Raw genomic sequence first — 27,108 nt, forward strand, 5'->3', positions numbered from 1 at the left:
GTTTTTGAACAAAATTGAATTAAACCGAACATAACAATAACCATGGTTATTTTCAACCTGGGAACCTGGCTAGAAATAATGCATTATAACATTTAGATGCTGATGCATCTGCAATGATTTTCATTAGTACATGCTTGCTTTTTTCACTGCTTGCTAACAGCAGCTAACCTGAGTAGGATTGTAAGCAAATAACCTCCTTGTTTGTGAAGCTAGCTTTGCTTGTTACCGGCCTGCAAATGTTTTCTTGCAAGTCGTGTTTTTGAACAAATTAAACTGAACCTAGCCACACTAATTTTAGCCTGCCAAGCTGGCTAGAAAGTAATGAATATATTATTAATTTGAGCTGAAACGTTTTTCCATTAGAACAATCTTGAAGCCAAAATCCAAAATTCACAAGACATGAAGAATTCCCAGAAAACAAAAGGAACAAAGACCAGGCCGCTTAACACGAGGTTCACCGACGATCTGACACAATACACCGGAAGGCACAGACTTAAATACACACAGCGAGGGGAGCCAACGAGACACAGGTGAAACTGATCAGGTCACAGGTGAAAACAATCAAAGCAATCAAAGACAGGAAGCAAAACTAAAAGACACATGAGGGAAGGAGACTATTTTAAAAAAAAAAAACAGGAAATGACTGAACACAAACTCAAAACCATGACAACTGTGAGCAAAAATATTAAAATCACAGTATGGACAAAAATACTGCATTGACATTAAAGTGACAAGAACTAAAGAGAACAAAGTGACATATTTACAAACAGCAAACTGTTGAATGCTGAAAGGTAGTGATGATTGACTGGTTACCTAATGAACTGATGCCCTATAAGAGTCTGGAAATTATTATTGAGGCTGTGACAGAGTGATGAGGCAAAACGCAGCACAGAGAGATAGAGCCATTTTCAAGATAATTTCTGCAAAAAAGGCCCTACAATAGCTTGTAAATTTATTTTGTTATTATTTAGCTCTTTTTGCCAAATCATATCCCCGCACACTGGTAGCAAACGTTCTGTGGCCCGGTACTGGTCTGCACCCCGGGAGGTTGGGAGTCTCTGCTCTATGAGAGATCCACAAGAGATTGAAATGTCCATCAAAATTTTAATAAGACTAAGGAAGAGCCTGTAATAAAAGACAAACAGACTTTGCCAGACTTTTGCCAATAACATCATCCACATGTGACGGAACTTAGAGAAAAGAAGAGCAATATAACAAGTAATGTAACTAAGTAGTCCTACTGTAATGGGTAATTGATCACATTTTCCATGTAACTTGCCCAACACTGCCAATCACAACCACATTTCAAGTGATGACATGACATACGCATGTAATCTTTTGTTTTTATACAACACACACTTTAATTGCATTTCATGACACAGGTTGTTTCCTATTTTAAGTATATGTGTGTATGCATGTTTGTCTGTATACAGTATATGTGTGCAATATGGCATGTTTACAGTTAACACTCCTTGTAGCACTGCACAGCTTCATACTTTCAACAGGGTTTTTTATGCCTGTCAACCCACGGATAACACGCTGTGCACACATAATGCATGCTGTTACTGTGTACAGTGCTTTTAAGACCAGTTTGATGAGACACACACACAAACAAATAAACTGCCCCTCCTCCAACCCCAGCACATGAAACCTAAATGGTAAATGGCCTGTACTTGCATAGCGCCTTTCTAGTCTTTCCGACTACTCAAAGCACTTCACACTACATATCACATTCACACTCTGATGGCAGGTGCCAACTGCTCATCAGTACAAAGAATCTAACTAAGCATTCACACACACACACCGAAGGCACAGCCCTCGGGAGCAGTCTTGCCAGAGGACACTTCACACTTTTTATTAGTTTTGGGGTAGAAAGACATTTCGTAGGCTTTAACTTACATTTATCAATGGGAGGCATTGGGAAGCTTTGATGTGAATCGCATTCAAAAATAACTGACTCTTTATTCTGTCTTGTTTTGACTTTCACTTTACCCACCCACTTTTATTCAGATGTGTTTCTCTTCCTTTATTTTGGGTTTCCGTTCCCCACACTAGCACATTTTAAAATTTCTGAGGTTGTCACATGCATTTTCTTCAGCTACAATATCACCATGATAATGTGTTAGTTAGAATATATTTTGTCATTGCAATACACTGCTGTCTAGGATCAGTTTTAGTCCCTTCATTCACAACTTTAATGATTGGTGGGAGGAAAAATCCTATATGCGTGACCCCAGGAAACAATATTTGGCCTGTATCCTACATGTTGTGATTAAAGGAAAGGTCATTTGAAATTATACTTGTTTAGTGATCAGCTGGAAGTTACATTTTTTAATACGAGAGCTATCAGTGAGCATGAATACATTTCAAGTAACTAATTTACACTTATATCTGTGTCTTCTTTCAGCATGAATCCCTCCCCTCTACACCTCAGCCTACAGAAGGGAAGGCAATCACATTTTAAATTGTAGCTGCAAAGTAGTACAGTGAAAAAGTTCCAAAGAAAGTAGTAAAATTAAACTCAATAGAATGTATGATATATGGGATTTATATATATATATATATGGTTATGGTTATTTATGGTTCATGAATATACAGTACATTTCAGCGTTACACGCAAACCACAAAATTACACAGTATTTTTTAATAAATAAAATCAGACAGACACCTGTATTGTCTTTGTTGATGCTTTATTGGCAGATATTGTAACTAACACAAAAGAAGCAGATGAAAAGGTGGATTATCAAACATCATTTCATTTCATCATCATTACATTTGAGAAATTGAGAACAGATATAACTGTTTTTGCAAACAAAAGTCAAACAAAGGAAGATAGGGAGAGTATCAGTGTAAAATATGCAATTAACTACAAGACCATCATAAAATCAAATCTATGCTCTCATCACCCCATCTCACATCAACAGCTGACCTCATCCTGACTGACTGACTGGCTGAGGAAGCTTCTTCCCCATCTCTCCAAGAAGGACCCCATTTCTGGTGTGGAAGACCTTGGCCAGAGAGGGACTCATGGGGGACGGTGTGTATTCTTGACATTGGTCACCACTAAGACTTTCTGCGCACTCTACTATGTAGGAGAAGAAGAAGGTACCATGATTTAACATGCAGGAGTCGCTCACCTGCCCTCTATGCAGATCAAATGAACACTCGCCAAGCTGATCACTGTTCCAGTAAGAATCCTCATCATAAATACTGAATGTTAGTTGGTTTTTCATGTTGATGGTTATGGGTCCAAATTCAAATGTCTCTGGCCATTTAGGATTGTCATTGTCACCTATGATGACAGTGCGCTTATTCTGATGACCGTATCTAACCTCCACTGAACCATCTGTCCGAGACCACTTATCACCATACAGACCCTCTGCATAGAGCTTGAAGACCTTTAATGTTGCAAGACCTTTCCCAGCAGGACAGCAGTTTGACTTGATATTATGATTGCTGTTGCAAACACAAGCACAAGGATCCCTTTTGCTGGATCTGTGCCCAATCTTACAGGTTTCTGAGCATTTCTTCAACACTGCATTTTTCTTGATGTACATCTCCACCTCTCGCTTCAGTCCGGCGCTGGCAGGATGACCATTGGGCAGTATGGTGTGCAGGGGCTTGATGTTGTATCGGACCACATCAGGGGTGTTTTTCAGTGAGTTAAGCCAGTTGTTATAGACAGAGGGGTTTGACTGGCCTTCAAAGAGGACATCAGCTCCGTCAATGTTTCCGCCTAATGATCTCTGTGCTGCGCTCATTAAATGTGCTACTGAAACTTTGTCTAGAGCCTAACTTCTTCTTCTTTGCCTGACAGTGTTCGTACATGGCCTTAATGCTGGCACTACTTGCAAAGCTAGCCGAGGCCTCAACTGACAAACAGTCACTGACGTCTGTGGCTGACAGTCCATTCATGGTTGCCTCACAGGTCCTGACAGAAGTGATGGCCTTTAGCTCCCCTCCCAGAGACACTTGTATGATGTAATGTGTACCATATGTGTCGATCAGATTGCGATATAATATCTCTGTTTTACGTGAATATGAAGGAAGGGCGTTCACGGCTGATTCAAATTCATGACTCAAGGGAGGTTTTGTTGCCAGTCTGTAGCTGTGAAGCACAGGAAGTACATAGATTAGTTACAGTCTATCACAGTCCCATTTTATTCACACGTCACTGTTTATGTTATTTGTTTAAAGCAAATTGCTGCCACTATTGCCAACTATACAGAACACTGTAAAACAAAGCATTTCTCAGTGAACTGACCAAATAAATTCAGAGTTAATGACGCAAAGACAAACATCTGTCCACATACTCACCGGTAGAAGCTACAGAAGACAGAATGGCTAAGGAAGGTGTAGTGGTCTTGTTTGGACTTTTGCATGGCAAAGGTAGATTCTTTGGAGTGTGAACCTCCTAAGCCAACCCCAACAGTGACAGAAGGGTCTACAGGTATTTCAAGGCCAATTTTCCAGTCATTGGACACAGATGACGTGGAATCATTGACAAGAGTTTCGACAGAATTATAGACCATACTGGAGACCTTTAAACTGCACTTGGGGAGGATTCTCCAGTCCACCACAGCAACTGGGACCTTCTGGCTCTCTCCATTCATGTAGCTGTTTCTGTATAGCCTGCAAGTGCCATTGCCAAGCTTCCATGTTTCAGTGTCGATGACATAGGCACCTTTCCGCTCCATCGTGACGATGTCAAAGCCTTCTCCACCCAGATTGTAACCAGGGACAAAGTGAGCCTTTTCACACTGCTGTGGTGTACCAATAAAGCTTACACTGGATGGCAGACACAGAGGACTCCATGCCCAGCACAGGAGCATGAGATGCCACAGCCTTGCCATCTGCATGAAAGGGTTAAATAAGAAGAGAAGATACAATGGCATGGACACAATCAGTTAAACAATGCAAACTTTGAATGTAAAATTTCAATATAAATTAGATGGCACTAATCTAACTAATGTATAGGAAGAATTTGATGTGAAAGATTACTCAACTCAAACTATTAATTTCAGATCGATTACTCAGGGGTCTTACCGTGACTGTTGACAGCAAGCTCTGTTCGGCAGCTTACAATATCTGACCAATGTTATAGTATTGACATGGAGGTGGAGTCTCGAGTGTGATTCTCACACATTATTTTTACCCATCTGCATTTTAGCAGTTTTTTATACCTACTGTAAAAATGGGGGACATTTGTACTTCCTTCACACCCTATTAAGATAGGAGACTAAATGAAATTTTAATAACCACATGTGGAAACTGGAGGTTTGCATTAACATCTTAACATGTTACAGCAAGTGAATATAAAAATTAATTAAGCTATAGCTAGAGAAGGACAGTGGAAAACGTACAATTATCGCATCTGAATTATAAATGTAAAACTGTAAAAAATTATTGTTGTGATTACTGCATGAAGCGTTGATTGTTAAGATGTCCAGCTCAAATGAATAGCTAGATTTTTGTCAAAATTAGCTGCAAACAATGTCACAAAAGCACATTGTTTTTATGGAGATACAATACATTTTGCAAAAATTGCAATGTAAGTGCCAAATTTAAATCTTAAACCTAAACCTTTATGTCAAATCTAACTTTCTATCTTTCTAAATCTAAAATCATCTTCCCTAGATGTCTGATGACCTGAGATCTGTCATAACTGCCTATCACAACCACATTTCAAGTGATGACATGACATACACATGCAGTCTTTTGTTTATATACAACACACACTTTAATTGCATTTCATGACACAGGTTGTTTCCTATTTTAAGTATATGTGTGTATGCATGTTTGTCTGTATACAGTATATGTGTGCAATATGGCATGTTTACAGTTAACACTCCTTGTAGCACTGCACAGCTTCATACTTTCAACAGGGTTTTTTATGCCTGTCAACCCACGGATAACACGCTGTGCACACATAATGCATGCTGCTACTGTGTACAGTGCTTTTAAGACCAGTTTGATGAGACACACACACAAACAAATAAACTGCCCCTCCTCCAACCCCAGCACATGAAACCTAAATGGTAAATGGCCTGTACTTGCATAGCGCCTTTCTAGTCTTTCCGACTACTCAAAGCACTTCACACTACATATCACATTCACACTCTGATGGCAGGTGCCAACTGCTCATCAGTACAAAGAATCTAACTAAGCATTCACACACACACACCGAAGGCACAGCCCTCGGGAGCAGTGTCTTGCGCGAGGACACTTCGACATGTGGGCTGGGGAAGCCTGGATCAAGCCACCGACCTTCCAATTGGTGGACGACCCGCTCTACCAACAAGCCACAGCCTCCTAGTGTTGTCTTGTTCAAAGTCAGCAGCTCAAACGTTACTGTCTGCTCTTCAGACAATTAGCTATGGGACATAATGATACAGATGTCTAAATGCACAAGTTGTTTGCTACATACATGATTTTATTAGTTTTGGGGTAGAAAGACATTTTGTAGGCTTTAACTTACATTTATCAATGGGAGGCATTGGGAAGCTTTGATGTGAATCGCATTCAAAAATAACTGACTCTTTATTCTGTCTTGTTTTGACTTTCACTTTACCCAGCCTCTTTTATTCAGATGAGGTTTCTCTTCCTTTTTTTTGGGTTTCCAATATCACCATGATAATGTGTTGGTTAGAATATATTTTGTCATTGCAATACACTGCTGACTAGGATCAGTTTTAGTCCCTTCATTCACAACTTTAATGATTGGTGGGAGGAAAAATCCTATATGCGTGACCCCAGGAAACAATATTTGGCCTGTATCCTACATGTTGTGATTAAAGGAAAGGTCATTTGAAATTATACTTGTTTAGTGATCAGCTGGAAGTTACATTTTTAATACGAGAGCTATCAGTGAGCATGAATACATTTCAAGTAACTAATTTACACTTATATCTGTGTCTTCTTTCAGCATGAATCCCTCCCCTCTACACCTCAGCCTACAGAAGGGAAGGCAATCACATTTTAAATTGTAGCTGCAAAGTAGTACAGTGAAAAAGTTCCAAAGAAAGTAGTAAAATTAAACTCAATAGAATGTATGATATATGGGATTATATATATATATATATATGGTTAACTAAATTAGTTTAATTGGTTCATATATGGTTATGGTTATTTATGGTTCATGAATATACAGTACATTTCAGCGTTACGCGCAAACCACACAATTACACAGTATTTTTTAATAAATAAAATCAGACAGACACCTGTATTGTCTTTGTTGATGCTTTATTGGCAGATATTGTTACTAACACAAAAGAAGCAGATGAAAAGGTGGATTATCAAACATCATTTCTCACAAACACATATTTGGATTACATTTGAGAAATTGAGAACAGATATAACTGTTTTTGCAAACAAAAGTCAAACAAAGGAAGATAGGGAGAGTATCAGTGTAAAATATGCAATTAACTACAAGACCATCATAAAATCAAATCTATGCTCTCATCACCCCATCTCACATCAACAGCTGACCTCATCCTGACTGACTGACTGGCTGAGGAAGCTTCTTCCCCATCTCTCCAAGAAGGACCCCATTTCTGGTGTGGAAGACCTTGGCCAGAGAGGGACTCATGGGGGACGGTGTGTACTCTTGACATTGGTCACCACTAAGACTTTCTGCGCACTCTACTATGTAGGAGAAGAAGAAGGTACCATGATTTAACATGCAGGAGTCGCTCACCTGCCCTCTATGCAGATCAAATGAACACTTGCCAAGCTGATCACTGTTCCAGTAAGAATCCTCATCATAAATACTGAATGTTAGTTGGTTTTCATGTTGATGGTTATGGGTCCAAATTCAAATGTCTCTGGCCATTTAGGATTGTCATTGTTACCTATGATGACAGTGCGCTTATTCTGATGACCGTATCTAACCTCCACTGAACCATCTGTCCGAGACCACTTATCACCATACAGACCCTCTGCATAGAGCTTGAAGACCTTTAATGTTGCAAGACCTTTCCCAGCAGGACAGCAGTTTGACTTGATATTCTGATTGCTGTTGCAAACACAAGCACAAGGATCCCTTTTGCTGGATCTGTGCCCAATCTTACAGGTTTCTGAGCATTTCTTCAACACTGCATTTTTCTTGATGTACATCTCCACCTCTCGCTTCAGTCCGGCGCTGGCAGGATGACCATTGGGCAGTATGGTGTGCAGGGGCTTGATGTTGTATCGGACCACATCAGGGGTGTTTTTCAGTGAGTTAAGCCAGTTGTTATAGACAGAGGGGTTTGACTGGCCTTCAAAGAGGACATCAGCTCCGTCAATGTTTCCGCCAATGATCTCTGTGCTGCGCTCATTAAATGTGCTACTGAAACTTTGTCTAGAGCCTAACTTCTTCTTCTTTGCCTGACAGTGTTCGTACATGGCCTTAATGCTGGCACTACTTGCAAAGCTAGCCGAGGCCTCAACTGACAAACAGTCACTGACGTCTGTGGCTGACAGTCCATTCATGGTTGCCTCACAGGTCCTGACAGAAGTGATGGCCTTTAGCTCCCCTCCCAGAGACACTTGTATGATGTAATGTGTACCATATGTGTCGATCAGATTGCGATATAATATCTCTGTTTTACGTGAATATGAAGGAAGGGTGTTCACGGCTGATTCAAATTCATGACTCAAGGGAGGTTTTGTTGCCAGTCTGTAGCTGTGAAGCACAGGAAGTACATAGATTAGTTACAGTCTATCACAGTCCCATTTTATTCACACGTCACTGTTTATGTTATTTGTTTAAAGCAAATTGCTGCCACTATTGCCAACTATACAGAACACTGTAAAACAAAGCATTTCTCAGTGAACTGACCAAATAAATTCAGAGTTAATGACGCAAAGACAAACATCTGTCCACATACTCACCGGTAGAAGCTACAGAAGACAGAATGGCTAAGGAAGGTGTAGTGGTCTTGTTTGGACTTTTGCATGGCAAAGGTAGATTCTTTGGAGTGTGAACCTCCTAAGCCAACCCCAACAGTGACAGAAGGGTCTACAGGTATTTCAAGGCCAATTTTCCAGTCATTGGACACAGATGACGTGGAATCATTGACAAGAGTTTCGACAGAATTATAGACCATACTGGAGACCTTTAAACTGCACTTGGGGAGGATTCTCCAGTCCACCACAGCAACTGGGACCTTCTGGCTCTCTCCATTCATGTAGCTGTTTCTGTATAGCCTGCAAGTGCCATTGCCAAGCTTCCATGTTTCAGTGTCGATGACATAGGCACCTTTCCGCTCCATCGTGACGATGTCAAAGCCTTCTCCACCCAGATTGTAACCAGGGACAAAGTGAGCCTTTTCACACTGCTGTGGTGTACCAATAAAGCTTACACTGGATGGCAGACACAGAGGACTCCATGCCCAGCACAGGAGCATGAGATGCCACAGCCTTGCCATCTGCATGAAAGGGTTAAATAAGAAGAGAAGATACAATGGCATGGACACAATCAGTTAAACAATGCAAACTTTGAATGTAAAATTTCAATATAAATTAGATGGCACTAATCTAACTAATGTATAGGAAGAATTTGATGTGAAAGATTACTCAACTCAAACTATTCATTTCAGATCGATTACTCAGGGGTCTTACCGTGACTGTTGACAGCAAGCTCTGTTCGGCAGCTTACAATATCTGACCAATGTTATAGTATTGACATGGAGGTGGAGTCTCGAGTGTGATTCTCACACATTATTTTTACCCATCTGCATTTTAGCAGTTTTTTATACCTACTGTAAAAATGGGGGACATTTGTACTTCCTTCACACCCTATTAAGATAGGAGACTAAATGAAATTTTAATAACCACATGTGGAAACTGGAGGTTTGCATTAACATCTTAACATGTTACAGCAAGTGAATATAAAAATTAATTAAGCTATAGCTAGAGAAGGACAGTGGAAAACGTACAATTATCGCATCTGAATTATAAATGTAAAACTGTAAAAAATTATTGTTGTGATTACTGCATGAAGCGTTGATTGTTAAGATGTCCAGCTCAAATGAATAGCTAGATTTTTGTCAAAATTAGCTGCAAACAATGTCACAAAAGCACATTGTTTTTATGGAGATACAATACATTTTGCAAAAAATTGCAATGTAAGTGCCAAATTTAAATCTTAAACCTAAACCTTTATGTCAAATCTAACTTTCTATCTTTCTAAATCTAAAATCATCTTCCCTAGATGTCTGATGACCTGAGATCTGTCATAACTGCCTATCACAACCACATTTCAAGTGATGACATGACATACACATGCAGTCTTTTGTTTATATACAACACACACTTTAATTGCATTTCATGACACAGGTTGTTTCCTATTTTAAGTATATGTGTGTATGCATGTTTGTCTGTATACAGTATATGTGTGCAATATGGCATGTTTACAGTTAACACTCCTTGTAGCACTGCACAGCTTCATACTTTCAACAGGGTTTTTTATGCCTGTCAACCCACGGATAACACGCTGTGCACACATAATGCATGCTGCTACTGTGTACAGTGCTTTTAAGACCAGTTTGATGAGACACACACACAAACAAATAAACTGCCCCTCCTCCAACCCCAGCACATGAAACCTAAATGGTAAATGGCCTGTACTTGCATAGCGCCTTTCTAGTCTTTCCGACTACTCAAAGCACTTCACACTACATATCACATTCACACTCTGATGGCAGGTGCCAACTGCTCATCAGTACAAAGAATCTAACTAAGCATTCACACACACACACCGAAGGCACAGCCCTCGGGAGCAGTGTCTTGCGCGAGGACACTTCGACATGTGGGCTGGGGGAAGCCGGGATCAAGCCACCGACCTTCCAATTGGTGGACGACCCGCTCTACCAACAAGCCACAGCCTCCTAGTGTTGTCTTGTTCAAAGTCAGCAGCTCAAACGTTACTGTCTGCTCTTCAGACAATTAGCTATGGGACATAATGATACAGATGTCTAAATGCACAAGTTGTTTGCTACATACAGGTGATTTTATTAGTTTTGGGGTAGAAAGACATTTCGTAGGCTTTAACTTACATTTATCAATGGGAGGCATTGGGAAGCTTTGATGTGAATCGCATTCAAAAATAACTGACTCTTTATTCTGTCTTGTTTTGACTTTCACTTTACCCACCCTCTTTTATTCAGATGTGTTTCTCTTCCTTTATTTTGGGTTTCCAATATCACCATGATAATGTGTTGGTTAGAATATATTTTGTCATTGCAATACACTGCTGACTAGGATCAGTTTTAGTCCCTTCATTCACAACTTTAATGATTGGTGGGAGGAAAAATCCTATATGCGTGACCCCAGGAAACAATATTTGGCCTGTATCCTACATGTTGTGATTAAAGGAAAGGTCATTTGAAATTATACTTGTTTAGTGATCAGCTGGAAGTTAAATTTTTTAATACGAGAGCTATCAGTGAGCATGAATACATTTCAAGTAACTAATTTACACTTATATCTGTGTCTTCTTTCAGCATGAATCCCTCCCCTCTACACCTCAGCCTACAGAAGGGAAGGCAATCACATTTTAAATTGTAGCTGCAAAGTAGTACAGTGAAAAAGTTCCAAAGAAAGTAGTAAAATTAAACTCAATAGCATGTATGATATATGGGATAAAAGTTATTATTTAACTAAATTAGTTTAATTGGTTCATATATGGTTATGGTTATTTATGGTTCATGAATATACAGTACATTTCAGCGTTACACGCAAACCACAAAATTACACAGTATCTTTTAATAAATAAAATCAGACAGACACCTGTATTGTCTTTGTTGATGCTTTATTGGCAGATATTGTAACTAACACAAAAGAAGCAGATGAAAAGGTGGATTATCAAACATCATTTCTCACAAACACATATTTGGATTACATTTGAGAAATTGAGAACAGATATAACTATTTTTGCAAACAAAAGTCAAACAAAGGAAGATAGGGAGAGTATCAGTGTAAAATATGCAATTAACTACAAGACCATCATAAAATCAAATCTATGCTCTCATCACCCCATCTCACATCAACAGCTGACCTCATCCTGACTGACTGACTGGCTGAGGTAGCTTCTTCCCCATCTCTCCAAGAAGGACCCCATTTCTGGTGTGGAAGACCTTGGCCAGAGAGGGACTCATGGGGGACGGTGTGTATTCTTGACATTGGTCACCACTAAGACTTTCTGCGCACTCTACTATGTAGGAGAAGAAGAAGGTACCATGATTTAACATGCAGGAGTCGCTCACCTGCCCTCTATGCAGATCAAATGAACACTCGCCAAGCTGATCACTGTTCCAGTAAGAATCCTCATCATAAATACTGAATGTTAGTTTGTCTTTCATGTTGATGGTTATGGGTCCAAATTCAAATGTCTCTGGCCATTTAGGATTGTCATTGTCACCTATGATGACAGTGCGCTTATTCTGATGACCGTATCTAACCTCCACTGAACCATCTGTCTGAGTCCACTTATCACCATACAGACCCTCTGCATAGAGCTTGAAGACCTTTAATGTTGCAAGACCTTTCCCAGCAGGACAGCAGTTTGACTTGATATTCTGATTGCTGTTGCAAACACAAGCACAAGGATCCCTTTTGCTGGATCTGTCCCCAATCTTACAGGTTTCTGAGCATTTCTTCAACACTGCATTTTTCTTGATGTACATCTCCACCTCTTGCTTCAGTCCGGCGCTGGCAGGATGTCCAATGGGCAGTATGGTGTGCAGGGGCTTGATGTTGTATCGGACCACATCAGGGGTGTTTTTCAGTGAGTTAAGCCAGTTGTTATAGACAGAGGGGTTTGACTGGCCTTCAAAGAGGACATCAGCTCCGTCAATGTTTCCGCCAATGATCTCTGTGATGCGCTCATTAAATGTGCTACTGAAACTTTGTTTAGAGTCTAACTTCTTCTTCTTTGCCTGACAGTGTTCGTACATGGCCTTAATGCTGGCACTACTTGCAAAGCTAGCCGAGGCCTCAACTGACAAACAGTCACTGACGTCTGTGGCTGACAGTCCATTCATGGTTGCCTCACAGGTCCTGACAGAAGTGATGGCCTTTAGCTCCCCTCCCAGAGACACTTGTATGATGTAATGTGTACCATATGTGTCGATCAGATTGCGATATAATATCTCTGTTTTACGTGAATATGAAGGAAGGGCGTTCACGGCTGATTCAAATTCATGACTCAAGGGAGGTTTTGTTGCCAGTCTGTAGCTGTGAAGCACAGGAAGTACATAGATTAGTTACAGTCTATCACAGTCCCATTTTATTCACATGTCACTGTTTATGTTATTTGTTTAAAGCAAATTGCTGTCACTATTGCCAACTATACAGAACACTAAAACAAAGCATTTCTCAGTGAACTGACCAAATAAATTCAGAGTTAATGACGCAAAGACAAACATCTGTCCACATACTCACCGGTAGAAGCTACAGAAGACAGAATGGCTAAGGAAGGTGTAGTGGTCTTGTTTGGACTTTTGCATGGCAAAGGTAGATTCTTTGGAGTGTGAACCTCCAAAGCCAACCCCAACAGTGACAGAAGGGTCTACAGGTATTTCAAGGCCAATTTTCCAGTCATTGGACACAGATGACGTGGAATCATTGACAAGAGTTTCGACAGAATTATAGACCATACTGGAGACCTTTAAACTGCACTGGGGGAGGCTTCTCCAGTCCACCACAGCAACTGGGACCTTCTGGCTCTCTCCATTCATGTAGCTGTTTCTGTATAGCCTGCAAGTGCCATTGCCAAGCTTCCATGTTTCAGTGTCGATGACATAGGCACCTTTCCGCTCCATCGTGACGATGTCAAAGCCTTCTCCACCCAGATTGTAACCAGGGACAAAGTGAGCCTTTTCACACTGCTGTGGTGTACCAATAAAGCTTACACTGGATGGCAGACACAGAGGACTCCATGCCCAGCACAGGAGCATGAGATGCCACAGCCTTGCCATCTGTATGAAAGGGTTAAATAAGAAGAGAAGATACAATGGCATGGACACAATCAGTTAAACAATGCTAACTACTGAATAGGAAGAATTTGATGTGAAAGATTACTCAACTCAAACTATTATTTTCCGATCGAATACTCAGGGGTCTTACCGTGACTGTTGACAGCAAGCTCTGTTTGGCAGCTTACAATATCTGACCAATCTTATAGTATTGATGTGGAGGTGGAGTCTCTGCCTCTGTGATTTTTTCAGGTTATTTTTATGCATCTGCATTTCAGCAGTTTTTTATACCTGCTGTAAAAATGGGTGACATTTGTACTTCCTTCACACCCTATTAAGATAGGAGACTAAATTAAACTTTAATAACCACATGTGGAAACTGGAGGTTTGTGGTAACATCTTAACCTAATACAGCAAGTGAATATAAAAATTAATTAAGCTATAGCTAGAGAAGGACAGTGGAAAACGTACAATTATCGCATCTGAATTATAAATGTAAAAATGTAAAATATTAACAACATGTTGGGTGGATTTTTTGCCATTCTAGGGGTAGACTCTAGGGATGGCAATGTCTCTCAGTAACTATGTTAGTTGTTTGGTCAATGTTGAAATATCTCAACAAATATTCAAATAATTGCCATGAAATTTTTGCCCACAGATGATAAATCCTTGTGACTTTGATGATCCTCTGACTTTTCCTCTAGCGCAGACCTGGGCAAACTACGGCCCGCAGGCCATATCCGGCTCTTTGTACGTCCCTGTCCGGCCTGAGTGAGGCCAATCATAAATTATAGGGATGCACTGAAATTTGGCCACTGAAAATTTTCGGCCGAAATACCTAAATCACCGAAACAACACGGCCAAAACACAATTGTAATGACGCAATTAAAAAGCGCAGCCAGCACACGGTTATCTGGATAAGAGCCAACATGTCTGCGGTGTGGACTTATTTCAATATCTCGGAGCGTGCGTGAGCTGTGAGTGAAGGTGAACAGCGATAAGTGACGCTAGCCAGGTTACCCTCAAGATGTCGGCTCACGCTAAGAAAAGAAAAGTTGATAACGAATGCCGTGTTTTCAACAAGACATGGACGGCCAAGTATTTCTTTACAGAAATTAAAGGTAAAGCCGTGTGCTTAATCTGTGGTACACAGGTCACCGTGTTAAAGGATTATAATTTGAATCGCCACTACACGACCAAGCATGAGGATAAATACAGAAATCTGTCTGATGAAGAGCGTGCGCGGGAGTCTGATGCATTGCTAGCAAAACTGTAAACCCAACAAGGACTTTTTACGAAACTTCACACCCCCAGAGATGCAGCCGTCAGGACAAGTTATGTAATTTCTCACAAAATCACCAGAAAAAGTAAGGCCTTTTCTGACAGAGAGTTTATTAAGGAGTGCTTATTGGACTCTGTTGCGCTGAAGGGTGCATTTGAGAACGTGTCACTCTCACTGTAAAGAGGCGGGTTGAGGACATCGCTGGAAACTTGGAGCTTCAGCTGAAGAACAGAGCGGCCAACTTTGACTGTTTTTATCTGGCTTTGGATGAGAGCTGCAATGTACGTGACACCGCCCAGCTACTCATCTTCTTACGTGGGATAACTGCAGACTTTCAAATCACGGAGGAGTTGGCAGCCATGCAGTCAATGAAAGGGACAACCACTGGTAATGACTTGTTCACAGAGGTAAATGCTCCCTCAAAGAGGAGACCTTTCCACACCTGAGGAGGCATGCTCAGAGGATTCTAGTCCTCTGTGGATCTACCTATGTATGTGAACAGACATTCTGCGTGATGAAGTTCAACAAATCCAAACACAGATCCTCTATCACTGATGACCACCTCTCAGCTGTCCTTCGCGTAGCCACCTCAGACATTCATCCAGATTTCAATGTCCTTGTTCAAGCCCAGAACAGACTGGATTATTCTCACTGAAGAGGTAAAATGAGGTGGAAAACAAGTTATTGTTTGTTGTATTGCTGTATTTCTATAAACTTGTTGTTTGTTGTTTTTCATTGTTTGTGGAGATTAACAAGTTAAAAATAAATTGCACTGATTCAATAATTGTTTTTGTTTTCTTATTTGACCTATACACCACAATTTCACATTGCCTAATATAAATATTTACAGAATAGTTTTATTCTTCCGATTATCAGTACCAGCTATTCAAAATATATAATTTAGTGCATTTTACAATTGAAGAAAGTTGAGCAGAATTAAGTTTAAGTTATCATTGGTTTGGCCCTCTGACACAATTCAGGTTTCTCATTAATTGCCCACCCCTGCTCTAGTGTCACCATCAGGTTGACATTTTTGTTTTTGTGTGAGATGTCTTGTCAACTATTTGGTGAATTACCATAAACTTTGGTACACATATTCAATGACCCCAGATGAGGTATCCTAATGACTTTTGTTGGGACTCCACAAATTAATTCATTCATTTGGGTGATTGAACTTTTGTTAAGGAGACTGCCTTCTCTTTTGTCCCACAATCCTGAGAGCCAATGAATGCAGCATTGGCCAGTCTGACCTGTGACCCAGATGTCACCAGGTCAATAAAAAGGTCAGCAATGATTTGTTCTTGTTCTTTGTCCTGGAATCCTTCATTGCAGCGGACAGCCGTGGCTGTCTCCCTCTCAGTGTGGCCTGCTCACCAGCAGACACCCACCTGAACTCTCTCCTCCTGGCTTCGCTGTGTTATCTGCTCGGAGATGCTCAGGTGAAACTAGCTATTAACAGATACGCAGGTAGATTCCTTCCTGAGGGCAGGGCTTATGTAACACAGAGTAGCTTAAATTTCTAGTTTCTGTCCCATTTTTTCACAATTGAGAATGACTTCCGGATGGGAGCCGAAACGTCTTGATTCTGAAAACAGTGTCCAGATGACTATGACTGAAAACTTTTCTACGATAGAACACTCCTGGACGAATGAGGGACTACACCGTCTTATCTACTCGGAGCAGAAACACGCAGCAGAACTGAAGTCTTTGGTCTTACTGCAGCGACACGAGAGGCTGCTAGATCTCTGCAACAAAGTTTAGTAAACGGCTGCCTAACTTCACATGCTAACAGGAGCACAAAGCAAGTTAACGCAGAGCAGTTAACTCTGTAAGGACAACCACAGGCGGAGCAACCGGCTTCCTCCAACCTCTACAAGCGGACACTGCACAGCAAATGACGCTTCCACAGTGGAAACACAATTATTCCCAGCTTGGCTCGTCTACAACAGACTGACCACCAGCTAACAGCAGCACCAAAGCCATCTCTCTTTCCCTCGAGTAACATAACAACTGGGCATAGCATAGAGTAACAGTTGGCTTGGCTAAGCACAGGACCATTTAGTCAATGATGTACATGTACTGATGTGTTTTTCTGAGGTTTTGTTGTGACGTGTTTATCTATTAGGTTAATTTGGTAGCTACATACTAAGTTGATGTTAGTTACATTATGCTCCACACAGACATGTGCATGCTAACTAACTCCTTTCAACTTGGCACTGTTATCCTAAACAGATCATTCACATGCACCTCTAGTTTGGCCCTTTAAATACAACCACACACGGCAGAGAGTAACTTTAAAGCTCCCGCTGCACATGTTCCTTTGTTTCTGACCACGTGGGTTCATGCTCATGCACGCGAGACATATGGAGGCAGAACAAAGAAACACACACACATTCCTTTTGGGACGCACCCAGACCTACTCACACATACACACACACACCCTTTGTTCTGTAGTCTAGTGTAGTTAGTCTTCATATTATGTGCTTTTGCTTTGTTTGTCTTTTAAATAAATTCTTGTTTATAATTATGCTGGTTTCTTTAATGTTGCAGAAGAGTGAAAAATTTGCCAACCTCTTCTATGTTGAACTCCAAATCCTTCAACCTACTAGCTATCAATAGTAATTTTGGTTAGTTATTAATATACTTATTAATCTGAGTTCCAATTTGATACTTTAGGGTATTTTATGAGACTCAATCAGTTAATTGGCCATCATTTCTCTTCTTTAAAAGAGTGGTGCCCCCGAGGACTTTATTCATTAAAGTTATTTACGATTTATCTCTGGTAATTCTGATAGCCATAATTAATTGATCACACCTACACAAGTGGGTGTCCCCCCTTTAACCATTGTAAATCCCAACACTTTGGTGGTCCCCTGACTTTTCATCTGCTGTCACCAGTAGGTTGACCTTTTGTAGTTAAGTTAAATGTCTTGAAACTTATTAGATGGATTTAAATGAAATGTGATACAGATATTCATGTTTTCCATTGGATGAATTGGCCCATATGGCCAGCCTTATTCAACAACTTATTCTCTCCAACTTCCATAAATTATTCAAAACTTCACCTCTTCGTTGTGATGTGATTTTTGCCAGTAAAGTAGGAAATTGACTAGCCAGCTGTAGGACCTTCCAGTTCACTTTTCACCTTGATTACACACAGATGATCTCCATTCAAATTATTTGGTGACTTCTAAAAACAAATGTCTGCACCAGTGACTATTTGTGTGTCATTATACTAGTGTTTTATATTTGTACTTAATTTAGATGCATTTTCAGGAATTTGTTTTCACTTGGCTGGCTAACTTCACCGAATGTGATTCAGTGCAAAACAACAAAACATGAACTCCAAGGGGGGTGAATAATTTTTATATATAAATGCGTGGTGATTGAACAAACATCATATTGAATGATAGCGCTTAAAGCACTTAAACATGCAGTATAAATAGCACTTGTGAATAATGGACAGTGGTAGTCATCTCCAGAGATGCATACAAACTTCCTGTGTCACACAGAACTGTGCTCTCTGTTAGTGCTGCAAGTTTGCAGATGCATTCCACTGTGAACAGTACAAAATATTTTTATAATAATTACACATTGAATAATGTGTGCAATGATAAACTATGATTACAAGAAGCAAAATTTGTTCATAAGCTTTCTTTTTACTGTTTGAACGGTACTCTATCATGGCAACAGTGCATGTCCTGTTCCCATACCACATGAACCACACATTTGGCCTTTATTAAGTTTTGTTCATCTGACGCATTTCTCACTGTGTATCATGTGGTCAAGCTCATTTCCTTGAGTGAGGAAGCTTCATTTTGCAGTAGACTTATTGTATATGGAACTTTATCTTAAAGTAAGAAGAAAAGTTGCACAATATATTGAAGAGGCCATTTAGGTGTTTAAATAAATGTGTAAGTCATTAAGTTACTGTAAAGAACCATACCATTGTCTTTGCAGGTTTAGCTCTTTAAATGCAAACCATATACACATATTTGCTGTTAGAAAATCATGTTCAGGATACAGTACAGGTATTTGTTACACCTTGATTACACACAGATGATCTCCATTCCAGTTAATATGTGACCTCTAAAAGACTTGTTACACCAATGATGATTTAAACGTGGCATTGTGTGAAGAATATGTATGCAATCATATTTAAATCATTATTTACTTTTTTAGATCAATTTGATGAGATTTATTTTATTTTATTTAGTCTTTTTCTGTTGAGTGTTGACCCCAAGTATAGCCATAGTGACTGAGTGTAGAACAATTAAACGTCCAAAATTCTAAGTGGGTTGAATGTTTTTCTCTGTAAATACATAGTGTTTGAACAAATGTCACATTCAATTATAGTGCTCTTAGCATTTAGAGTAAAAATCATAATTGTGCATGTAGAACAGTGACAATCATCTCAAGAGATGACAAGACTTCCTGTGTCACATGACGGAGCTGTGCTATTTGTCAGTGCTGCAAGTTTGCAGCTGCATCCCACCTTAAAACACAACAAAACAATCTCTAAAAGTATATACTGACTAATATGTGAAGTGATCACAGAATCTTGTTTTGCAAGTTTGTCATATGTAAATTTGCTTCATGTTGGATTAATTATAGCATTCTACCAGAATGAGAAGATGCAATTCTTCCTTTTAGGCCTTTTATGTACTCGAGCATAGCAACCCTGCAACAACACATTAAACCATATGTCACATGTTTGGTCTTTTGTCAACCTTTGGTCAACCTCGTTTACTAGAATGAGAAAGCTTAATTTTCCAGTAGATATTTTATTTATTTTTTATGGTTAAGCACCACTCCAAAATGATTGAAACAGTTATTATTATTGTTATTAAGACTAAAAGCTTTATTTGTGTAGCTTTCTTTCAGTGGTATGTTAATAATTCCACTTTAATTCCACCTTTTTATTTTCTGTCATAGTTCCATTATTGAAGCAGCATCTCCTTTTGTTTTTTATTTCATCCGTTTAAATTGCTCCTTATTTTACTCTTAATTTTTTGCATTTTATTGCATTATACTGTATATCTGTTGGTTTTGTCTTTTGTGAAGCCCTTTGTAATTTGTTTTAGTGCACCATAAATAAAGTTATTATTAGTTTTATTATTACTATTATTGTTGTTAACTTTTTTAGATAAAAATGAAAAGTTACACAATATAATGCAGAGACTAAGTGGGTACTCAAAGTACAGAACGTAAATGTGTTAATTAAAAACTCTAAGCACTTGTACTGTAGATCTTTTAACACACTTTTAGTTTATCTGGGAGGTTGCACTTCCAATTTCTGATGACATTTAGCTCATGTTCCTCTTGAGTTTGAATGCACTTATTGTCCCCCACCCACTCTCCCCCCAAACCTCTCTCTCTTTCTCTCTTTCAAAACCTCTCTCTCTCACTCTAAACCTCTCTCTCTCTCTCAAAACTTAACACGGCAGTGGCAGATGGCCGCCCACTGTTGAGTCTGATTCTGTCTGAGGTTTCTGCCTGTTAATAGGAAGTTTTTCCTTGCCACTGTCGTCAAATGCTTGCTCATGGTGGGATTTATTGGGTCTCTGTAAATAATATTATAAAGAGTATGGTCTAGACCTGCTCTATAGGAAAAGTGCAATGAGATAACTCCTGTTATGAATTGGCGCAATATAAATAAAATTGAATTGCATTGTGAGTCACTTCAGACAATGCCATCTGCCAAATGAATGTAACGAAAGGCAAGTTCCATTTTTGATCAAGAAACAAAACAATTTTTAGTACTTTTACTTCCAATCAGGCAGAATTATAATGCCATAGGTGTTTGTGTCTGTGAATGTACAGTATAAGACCCGACTAGACTGTTAGTAGCCATCATAGGCCGACATTGTTTTATGAGCTTAAATTACATAAATCGCCTATTAAAATAGCTATGTGTAAATGTCATCCTAAGTACTTTACTGCAATCAGAGATGAATTAAAAAAAATACATGGTCAGGTTATTTAAGACCTAGCGTTAGTCATCACAACATAGCATAATAGCAATAATATGTATAATGTACACATATTACACAAACTAGAACACATGGTAATAAACACACTAAGTATGTGTATTCGTCTACATTATGATGAAGATTTTGTTAGCATCGGAAGGGTGGTACATTGTATTCTGCCAGTAAAGAGGCACTTGTAGTTAGTACAGACAGGTTTCCTTCCTCTGCATCTGTGTTCATAACATGAAGATGTTCACCCTCTGCTGCTGCTCATGCAGTACTACAGGCAGCCTTCCAGCTCCACTCCAATATAATGACGCTTCTGAAATGTTGCAATTCATACTGTTACCACAGAGGGGCCCTAGCTTCATGCAGGAATGACTAGAAATGTGAGATATTCAAAACAGTGTATAAACACACACATTCCAGCAAATCTTCAAGCTTATGAGATACATCAGAAAGCATCTGTGTTTCTCTGTGCAATAATTACTAAATCATTATTAATATTTATTGTTGCTGAAATCATTTTGTTGGGAAATTAAGCAATTATGTGACAGGGTTGCTGTCTGACAATGAAGGAGAACAAATTTAAAAAGTTCTAAAGCTCAGATGGTTACTATCTAGCCATCATGACCAACCATGTGGTTTTACAGTAGAGTACATTTTTGTCCAAAACAATAAATAAAAACTATTTGTTATATATAAATATGAGATGATTGAAATAAACTGCACAACTGGGCCTTAACCATAGTGAATTGATTGGTCACATCTTAGCTTTTATTAAGCAGTTGGCCGATGTATACAAACCCCCAATACACATATTACAGCCATGATTCTGTAGTGGCACTGTTTATCAGTTATCGTCTGTCTTTGTGGAGTGTGTCTTCTCCCTTCTGTCAAAGCAGATGTTTTTGAACTTGAGCTGTGTGACACGAGGGAAGTGATGTATCCACCGTCTATTTATAACACAGAGAGCAGGTGTGCTGATACACAGAGGCAAAGTGAATGGTTGGGATCTTCAGAGGACTCTGTGCTTTTGTAAATACATACGCACACACACACACACACGATGAACATATTTGCATCTTCCCTATGAAAACATGCATGCACACAAACATACACACACATATTTATCCTACATAGGAAACCTATTTACAGTGTAGTCGCATGAATGCACGCCCATATGTATACAAGACAAAGACATTCCCATCAATGCATATACATTCAGACAATGGAAGATTTAGAGCTTGCTGCTGGCAGCCACACAGATATCCAAACACTCATTTCCATCCAAGCAACTCAAACACATTTCCAAGTGCTGTCAAATCAAAAGGGAGACAAGATGCTCTTCACAATATCAGCCTCTTCTCCCTGGAGGGTAGAGCAGATCCACACCCACAACCAGATCCTCTGAGCAACACTTCACTCAAATAATCTACAGCACTCAACAAATCAGCCCTGACACAAATGCTGCACAGACAGCTTCAAACACCATGCAAACAATATTCAGTGAAGTAGCTGTGACCATATTTTAACACGGAGGTCAAAGTGGTCAACAAGAGGCTGGCAGGTGGTGGCAAAGTATCGAGTCAGAAGAACCTGTACCCAGAGTAGTTTATTACCTCAGAAAAAGGAACAGCATTTCATGAGAATCAAGGGTGGGAGGAAGATAACTGTGTTTGCATATGTTTTTTATGTGGTCGTTTGCACTTACCTCCAGTGACTCTGAAAGCACTGCTGCAACCTCAAAAAGGAAGTAGGCGAGGCCTGGTTTGACAGCGACAGTGCTACAAAATATATTCCAAGAGATTTAGTCTGTAAACAGGATGAAGCACTGGTGAACAGAACAGAGAGAAGGCATGTGTTTTTTGGTGAAACGACGGTTCAAGAGAAGATTTGTTTGAGCTGACTGTTCCTGTGGACTGTACTGGACTATTCTTCAGAACTCAACATTAGGCAGATATTTTGGGAACGATACAAGCTGGTTGACAAAGCTTTTGAATTACAAGATTTTTTTTTAAATAAATCTAGAAGAACTGAGACTGAGGTATTATCTGACACACCTAAGGATATCTTGTCTCTTGGATACTGGACCACTCAGATTCAACACTGTGACAATGCCTGTGATTGTACTAGAGGCCAGAGACTTCACCAGTCCCCTTTTTTTGGTGCGGACATGGGAAGTCTTATCTGGCTGTACCACCTTCAGTCTTGTGGCCTCGCTGGAGCATTCAGAGATAAACAAAAATCAATCTTACCACCAAAACCTCAACACATTCAGGATCTTCTGCATGTTTACCTGGTGCTTCTTCTTCACCCTTACACTCCTTATCCATATTCTCAGCGTCATCCAGTTTCACAGCCTCATCCCAATATCCTGGAAGAACCTGACTATGACAGTGGCAGTCTTAGGTGCACTGATGTGTCTCAGTGCTTCTGTGGTTTTCCCTTGGATCATCATGGATCATTACATTGTGTCGCCGCGCCCTGTGGCGGCTGCTGTGGCCTCCTGTCTCACCTTCCTGGCCTACACCTCAGAGTCCTACGTTCTTTGCACCCAAGCCCATGAGCAAAGGGGCTACATGGGCAGCATGCCTGGTCTCCTCAAGACGCTCCAACTCTGGGGAGGCTGTCAGATGATACCCCTGATTGTGGAGGTGGTCTGCGGACTGGCTAGTGAAATACGTAGTTGGCAGCTGTGGGTCTCTGGAGTGTCATACGGTGTCTGTGTCCTCATGTCTCTAGTCACACTGGTGGTAATATTAGGTGACTTTGCTGGCCGATGTCTTCTACCTTTTGACAGATTTTTGGCTGGCTTCAGTCTGATTGGGGTGTTGCTCTACATGGTGGCCACAGTGATTTGTTTTACCAAGATCCTGCAGCTGAGAGACTTCTTCCAACGAAACCCCAACAAAAATGCAGAACTTGTTATCATGGAAACAGTGGTTGCCAGTATTACACTGTTAGCTTATACAGTGGACCTTGCCTTCTCCATTAAACTATTGTGTGACAGGAGTCACGCATGAAATAATGCATTAAATGTATTGCATGAGAAGTTCATCATATATAGTCCTGAAAGGTTTAGGAGAAAATCATGTCTTTGGCAAGCGTATAAAACTCAAACTGAATGGATGTTTTTGCTGTTAATTACTGCTGTGTAATCAAATTCTCTCTCCAGACCTATGAATTGCTAACTTGAAAGACCTATACAAGTTGTTTACATATTGAACTTAAAGTCAAAAAATTGTATGAAACTGAGCACCATGATCGTGTTCTGGTGAGTTCTACAAATGGGTTTGGTTTTACTGACATTTGAAAGTGTTATGTGACATTTGTGGTGCAGTTCACTGTGACATACATACTATACAACCAATAAACCTGGGTTATGTGACAGGTGCACAGACTCATGAGCACACAGCAGCCTTTATGGACATAATAACGTGGTGTATTTCCTGTAGTGGTAGCTGAACAGCAGTCACCACTCATAAAGTTTAACATATAAACTGTTGACTGTGGACATATCATTTAGAATATAGGGCCTATAAAACTGAAGAAAACTGACACCAAAAGGTACAAACTAATAATAAAAATGTTTCTGTCTTATCACTGAAAAATCCTGAACATTTCAAGTCTAATGTTTTCTTTCAGCCTACACATCAAGCTTACATTAGCCTCAGTTTAATGAGAACAGATGCAATTTACTAACACTAGGTGGCAACACTCTATTAGCATGTACGCCGATTTTAAACCACAGGACTGGACTTCAGGAATGTTTTCTTACAGCTTAAATGCATTAGCCTCAACAATGTTATTGCGAAGATAAATAGCTGTGGTTTCGATTCACACTGTCAAGCTACGCATTACATTGATTTGCCAATTGTCTATACACGTAACAAGATAACTTGATAAAAACCGGGGAAAACATCTTCTAGTTTTTGTTGGATGGCTGTTTTGTAGCTCAAGCTATTTAATTAACATGGACTCATAACCTTGCTTAATTATGACGTGCTGTAGATTTGGTAATATTACTATTTACTTTTTCGTATTGTTCTTGCTTTCCTGAATTGATAAGCCAGAAAGCACTGCGGGCAACATTGTAATTAATTTATTTACGTTTTACAGTTTACCCACTCACATCTGCCTCATCTGCTCTAGCCTTTAAAGAAGATCTGTCGAAAAATCGATTGTCAACCCTCGACCACACCGACCAGACAGCAAGCCAGTCATCCCTCTGCTCGGCCTCGATTACTCTGGCCTCGATAGACTGCTACGTTTTTTTTTTCTTTAAGGAACTGAGTCCAGTTAGTTGTCAACAGGCGAGCAAAACGAGCAGTTGATACAACTTGGTACGTGGAACTGATAACACAAACGTTACTGTACGTTACCGTGTTCAGAAAAGCCTCTGGACTCGTTTTGGAAGTTCACTTTTGTTCCGTGTATCTAGACAAAAATGAAGTGCCTTGGACACGGTAAGCTATCTTTGACTTGTCTGTTTTTTTGAAACATTATGCTAGTTTGGTGAGATGACCTCGGCCAGCAAGGACTTTAAAACAAATTCGTGATTCAATTTGTATTAGTTTAGCCAGTTTTTTTTTCTATTACTCTATATTCTATATAGTTTAATATGAAGTAATATGTAAGCTAATAAAGGCAAGTCTGTCAGTTAACGTTGTTGTTGCTTATTATCTTACCTGCATCACAAGACCGGATGGTTTTACTAGTCGTTGTTAGGTTTGCTATTAAAGCTTGACAAGTCTCTATTTAGACCACGTTAGCATGCTTATTAGCCAATAAAACTCCTTCCAATAACGCCCATATGTTAACTGCTACTGGAAACTCTTTTTATTGTTTGCCATATGGTTAGGTCACAGTCCACAAACATTGTACACAAAGACTACCAATGTAACTACTTTCTCACCAAGAAGCAAATACACTCCCTTTATATTGTCAGCCTTTATGTTTGTGTTTTTACATCTGTAATGATTTTGCATCTCTCTTGCTGATAATGTGTTTCTCAGAAGCCCCCTGAGCACCATGGACGTGTGAAACTTGACTCTGCAGTAGGCAGATGCAAGTCCCAAGCTGGATTGAATGGCACTGAGGATACAAGGTAAGCACTTTGCCAGTAAATTTGAACTCATTATTGATTTGTTTCCTGAGCTACAAATGACCTTTAGTGAGGGCAAAGTCTAGATAGACGGGGAGAGAGGACGAACTGACATAGCTAAGGAGAATGAAGATCAGAGTAGGAATACACAAAAAATCAGCGTACACAAATGCTTTCAGGGATCAAAGGAAACTTTAGGGGAATATCAAACATCAAGTCCATATCAAGTGATATTCCTAACCTGAAGGAACACAGAGAGACATGTGAGAAATGACAAAATATTGTGTTTGTCTTATCACATGGGAATCCTAACTGCAAAGAGGGTTAGGGTTAGTCTTTGCCAATCACCTGCAGTGATGCTGGTGCATCAAACGTTTGAAAATGTGTTAGGCTGATTAGCTCTCAACAAAGCTGGCCTCTAGGTGACTGACTGTCCAACAGCTTTTAGAAATGTCACAGACCTCGAGCGAGAGGAGAGACTTGTTTTGTATACAAACAGTTTACAAATGTAAGCAAAGGCTTCCCTCTGAAGTGTGGGCCTACATTTATACTACAGCCTACAAGTAAAGGCCCTGAAGTATGGATGGTTCAAGCCATTAGCAGCAAGGTGTTCTACAGGTTTCTCTGCATACATTGACCTCAAGGCATGTTTAAAATGTTAAGTAACTTGCTATGCAAGGTTTCTATGCATAATGACCTCCTCCCAATTAACCAGTTTACTACTGACAGTGGTTTCACTCAGTTTCTCCTCTCTCGATTTTCATTTCTGGCATATAGCTGTTGCTCTTA

General features: G+C 39.8%; 3 protein-coding genes and 2 pseudogenes across 8 annotated transcripts in view; 2 read left to right on the forward strand and 3 right to left on the reverse strand.

The window, feature by feature from the left end:
- Positions 1–2,673: 2,673 nt before the first annotated feature.
- LOC122873745 lies at positions 2,674–5,109 on the reverse strand (annotated as a pseudogene).
- A 2,116-nt stretch (positions 5,110–7,225) lies between these two features.
- Positions 7,226–9,666, reverse strand: LOC122873744 (annotated as a pseudogene).
- A 2,111-nt stretch (positions 9,667–11,777) lies between these two features.
- The window catches only part of LOC122872438 (perforin-1-like), a 34,555-nt gene continuing 19,224 nt past the window's right edge, over positions 11,778–27,108 (reverse strand). The window contains exons 1-3 of one of the 3 annotated variants that reach the window (XM_044188681.1): positions 22,927–22,951; positions 13,426–13,961; positions 11,778–13,218 (exon numbers count right to left, since the gene is read on the reverse strand). In XM_044188681.1, coding sequence (XP_044044616.1) covers positions 12,042–13,218; positions 13,426–13,961 — 1,713 coding nt within the window. In that variant the 5' untranslated portion in view covers positions 22,927–22,951 and the 3' untranslated portion in view covers positions 11,778–12,041. Of the gene's footprint in view, positions 13,219–13,425; positions 13,962–14,109; positions 14,316–22,926; positions 22,952–27,108 lie in introns of those variants that run through there. The other 2 variants (XM_044188670.1, XM_044188690.1) reach the window with 2 other exon arrangements.
- LOC122872449 (myeloid-associated differentiation marker-like) lies at positions 23,025–24,622 on the forward strand. The gene has a single exon (XM_044188700.1). The coding sequence runs from the start codon at positions 23,330–23,332 to the stop codon at positions 24,236–24,238; it is 909 nt and encodes a 302-aa protein (XP_044044635.1). The 5' UTR covers positions 23,025–23,329; the 3' UTR covers positions 24,239–24,622.
- Positions 25,114–27,108, forward strand: part of LOC122872418 (testis-expressed protein 2-like) — a 33,135-nt gene continuing 31,140 nt past the window's right edge. The window contains exons 1-2 of one of the 4 annotated variants that reach the window (XM_044188641.1): positions 25,114–25,681; positions 26,231–26,322. The gene's annotated coding sequence lies outside the window, so the exon portion shown is untranslated. The remainder of the gene's footprint in view (positions 25,682–26,230; positions 26,323–27,108) is intronic. The other 3 variants (XM_044188657.1, XM_044188632.1, XM_044188648.1) reach the window with 3 other exon arrangements.

Source organism: Siniperca chuatsi, linkage group LG3 (assembly GCF_020085105.1).
Source record: "Siniperca chuatsi isolate FFG_IHB_CAS linkage group LG3, ASM2008510v1, whole genome shotgun sequence".
In the NCBI taxonomy this organism is placed as follows: domain Eukaryota; kingdom Metazoa; phylum Chordata; class Actinopteri; order Centrarchiformes; family Sinipercidae; genus Siniperca; species Siniperca chuatsi.

Coding starts and splice junctions, on each gene's coding strand:
- LOC122872449 (XM_044188700.1), top strand. CDS start 23,330: ATGCCTGTGATTGTACTAGAGGCCAGAGACTTCACCAGTCCCCTTTTT.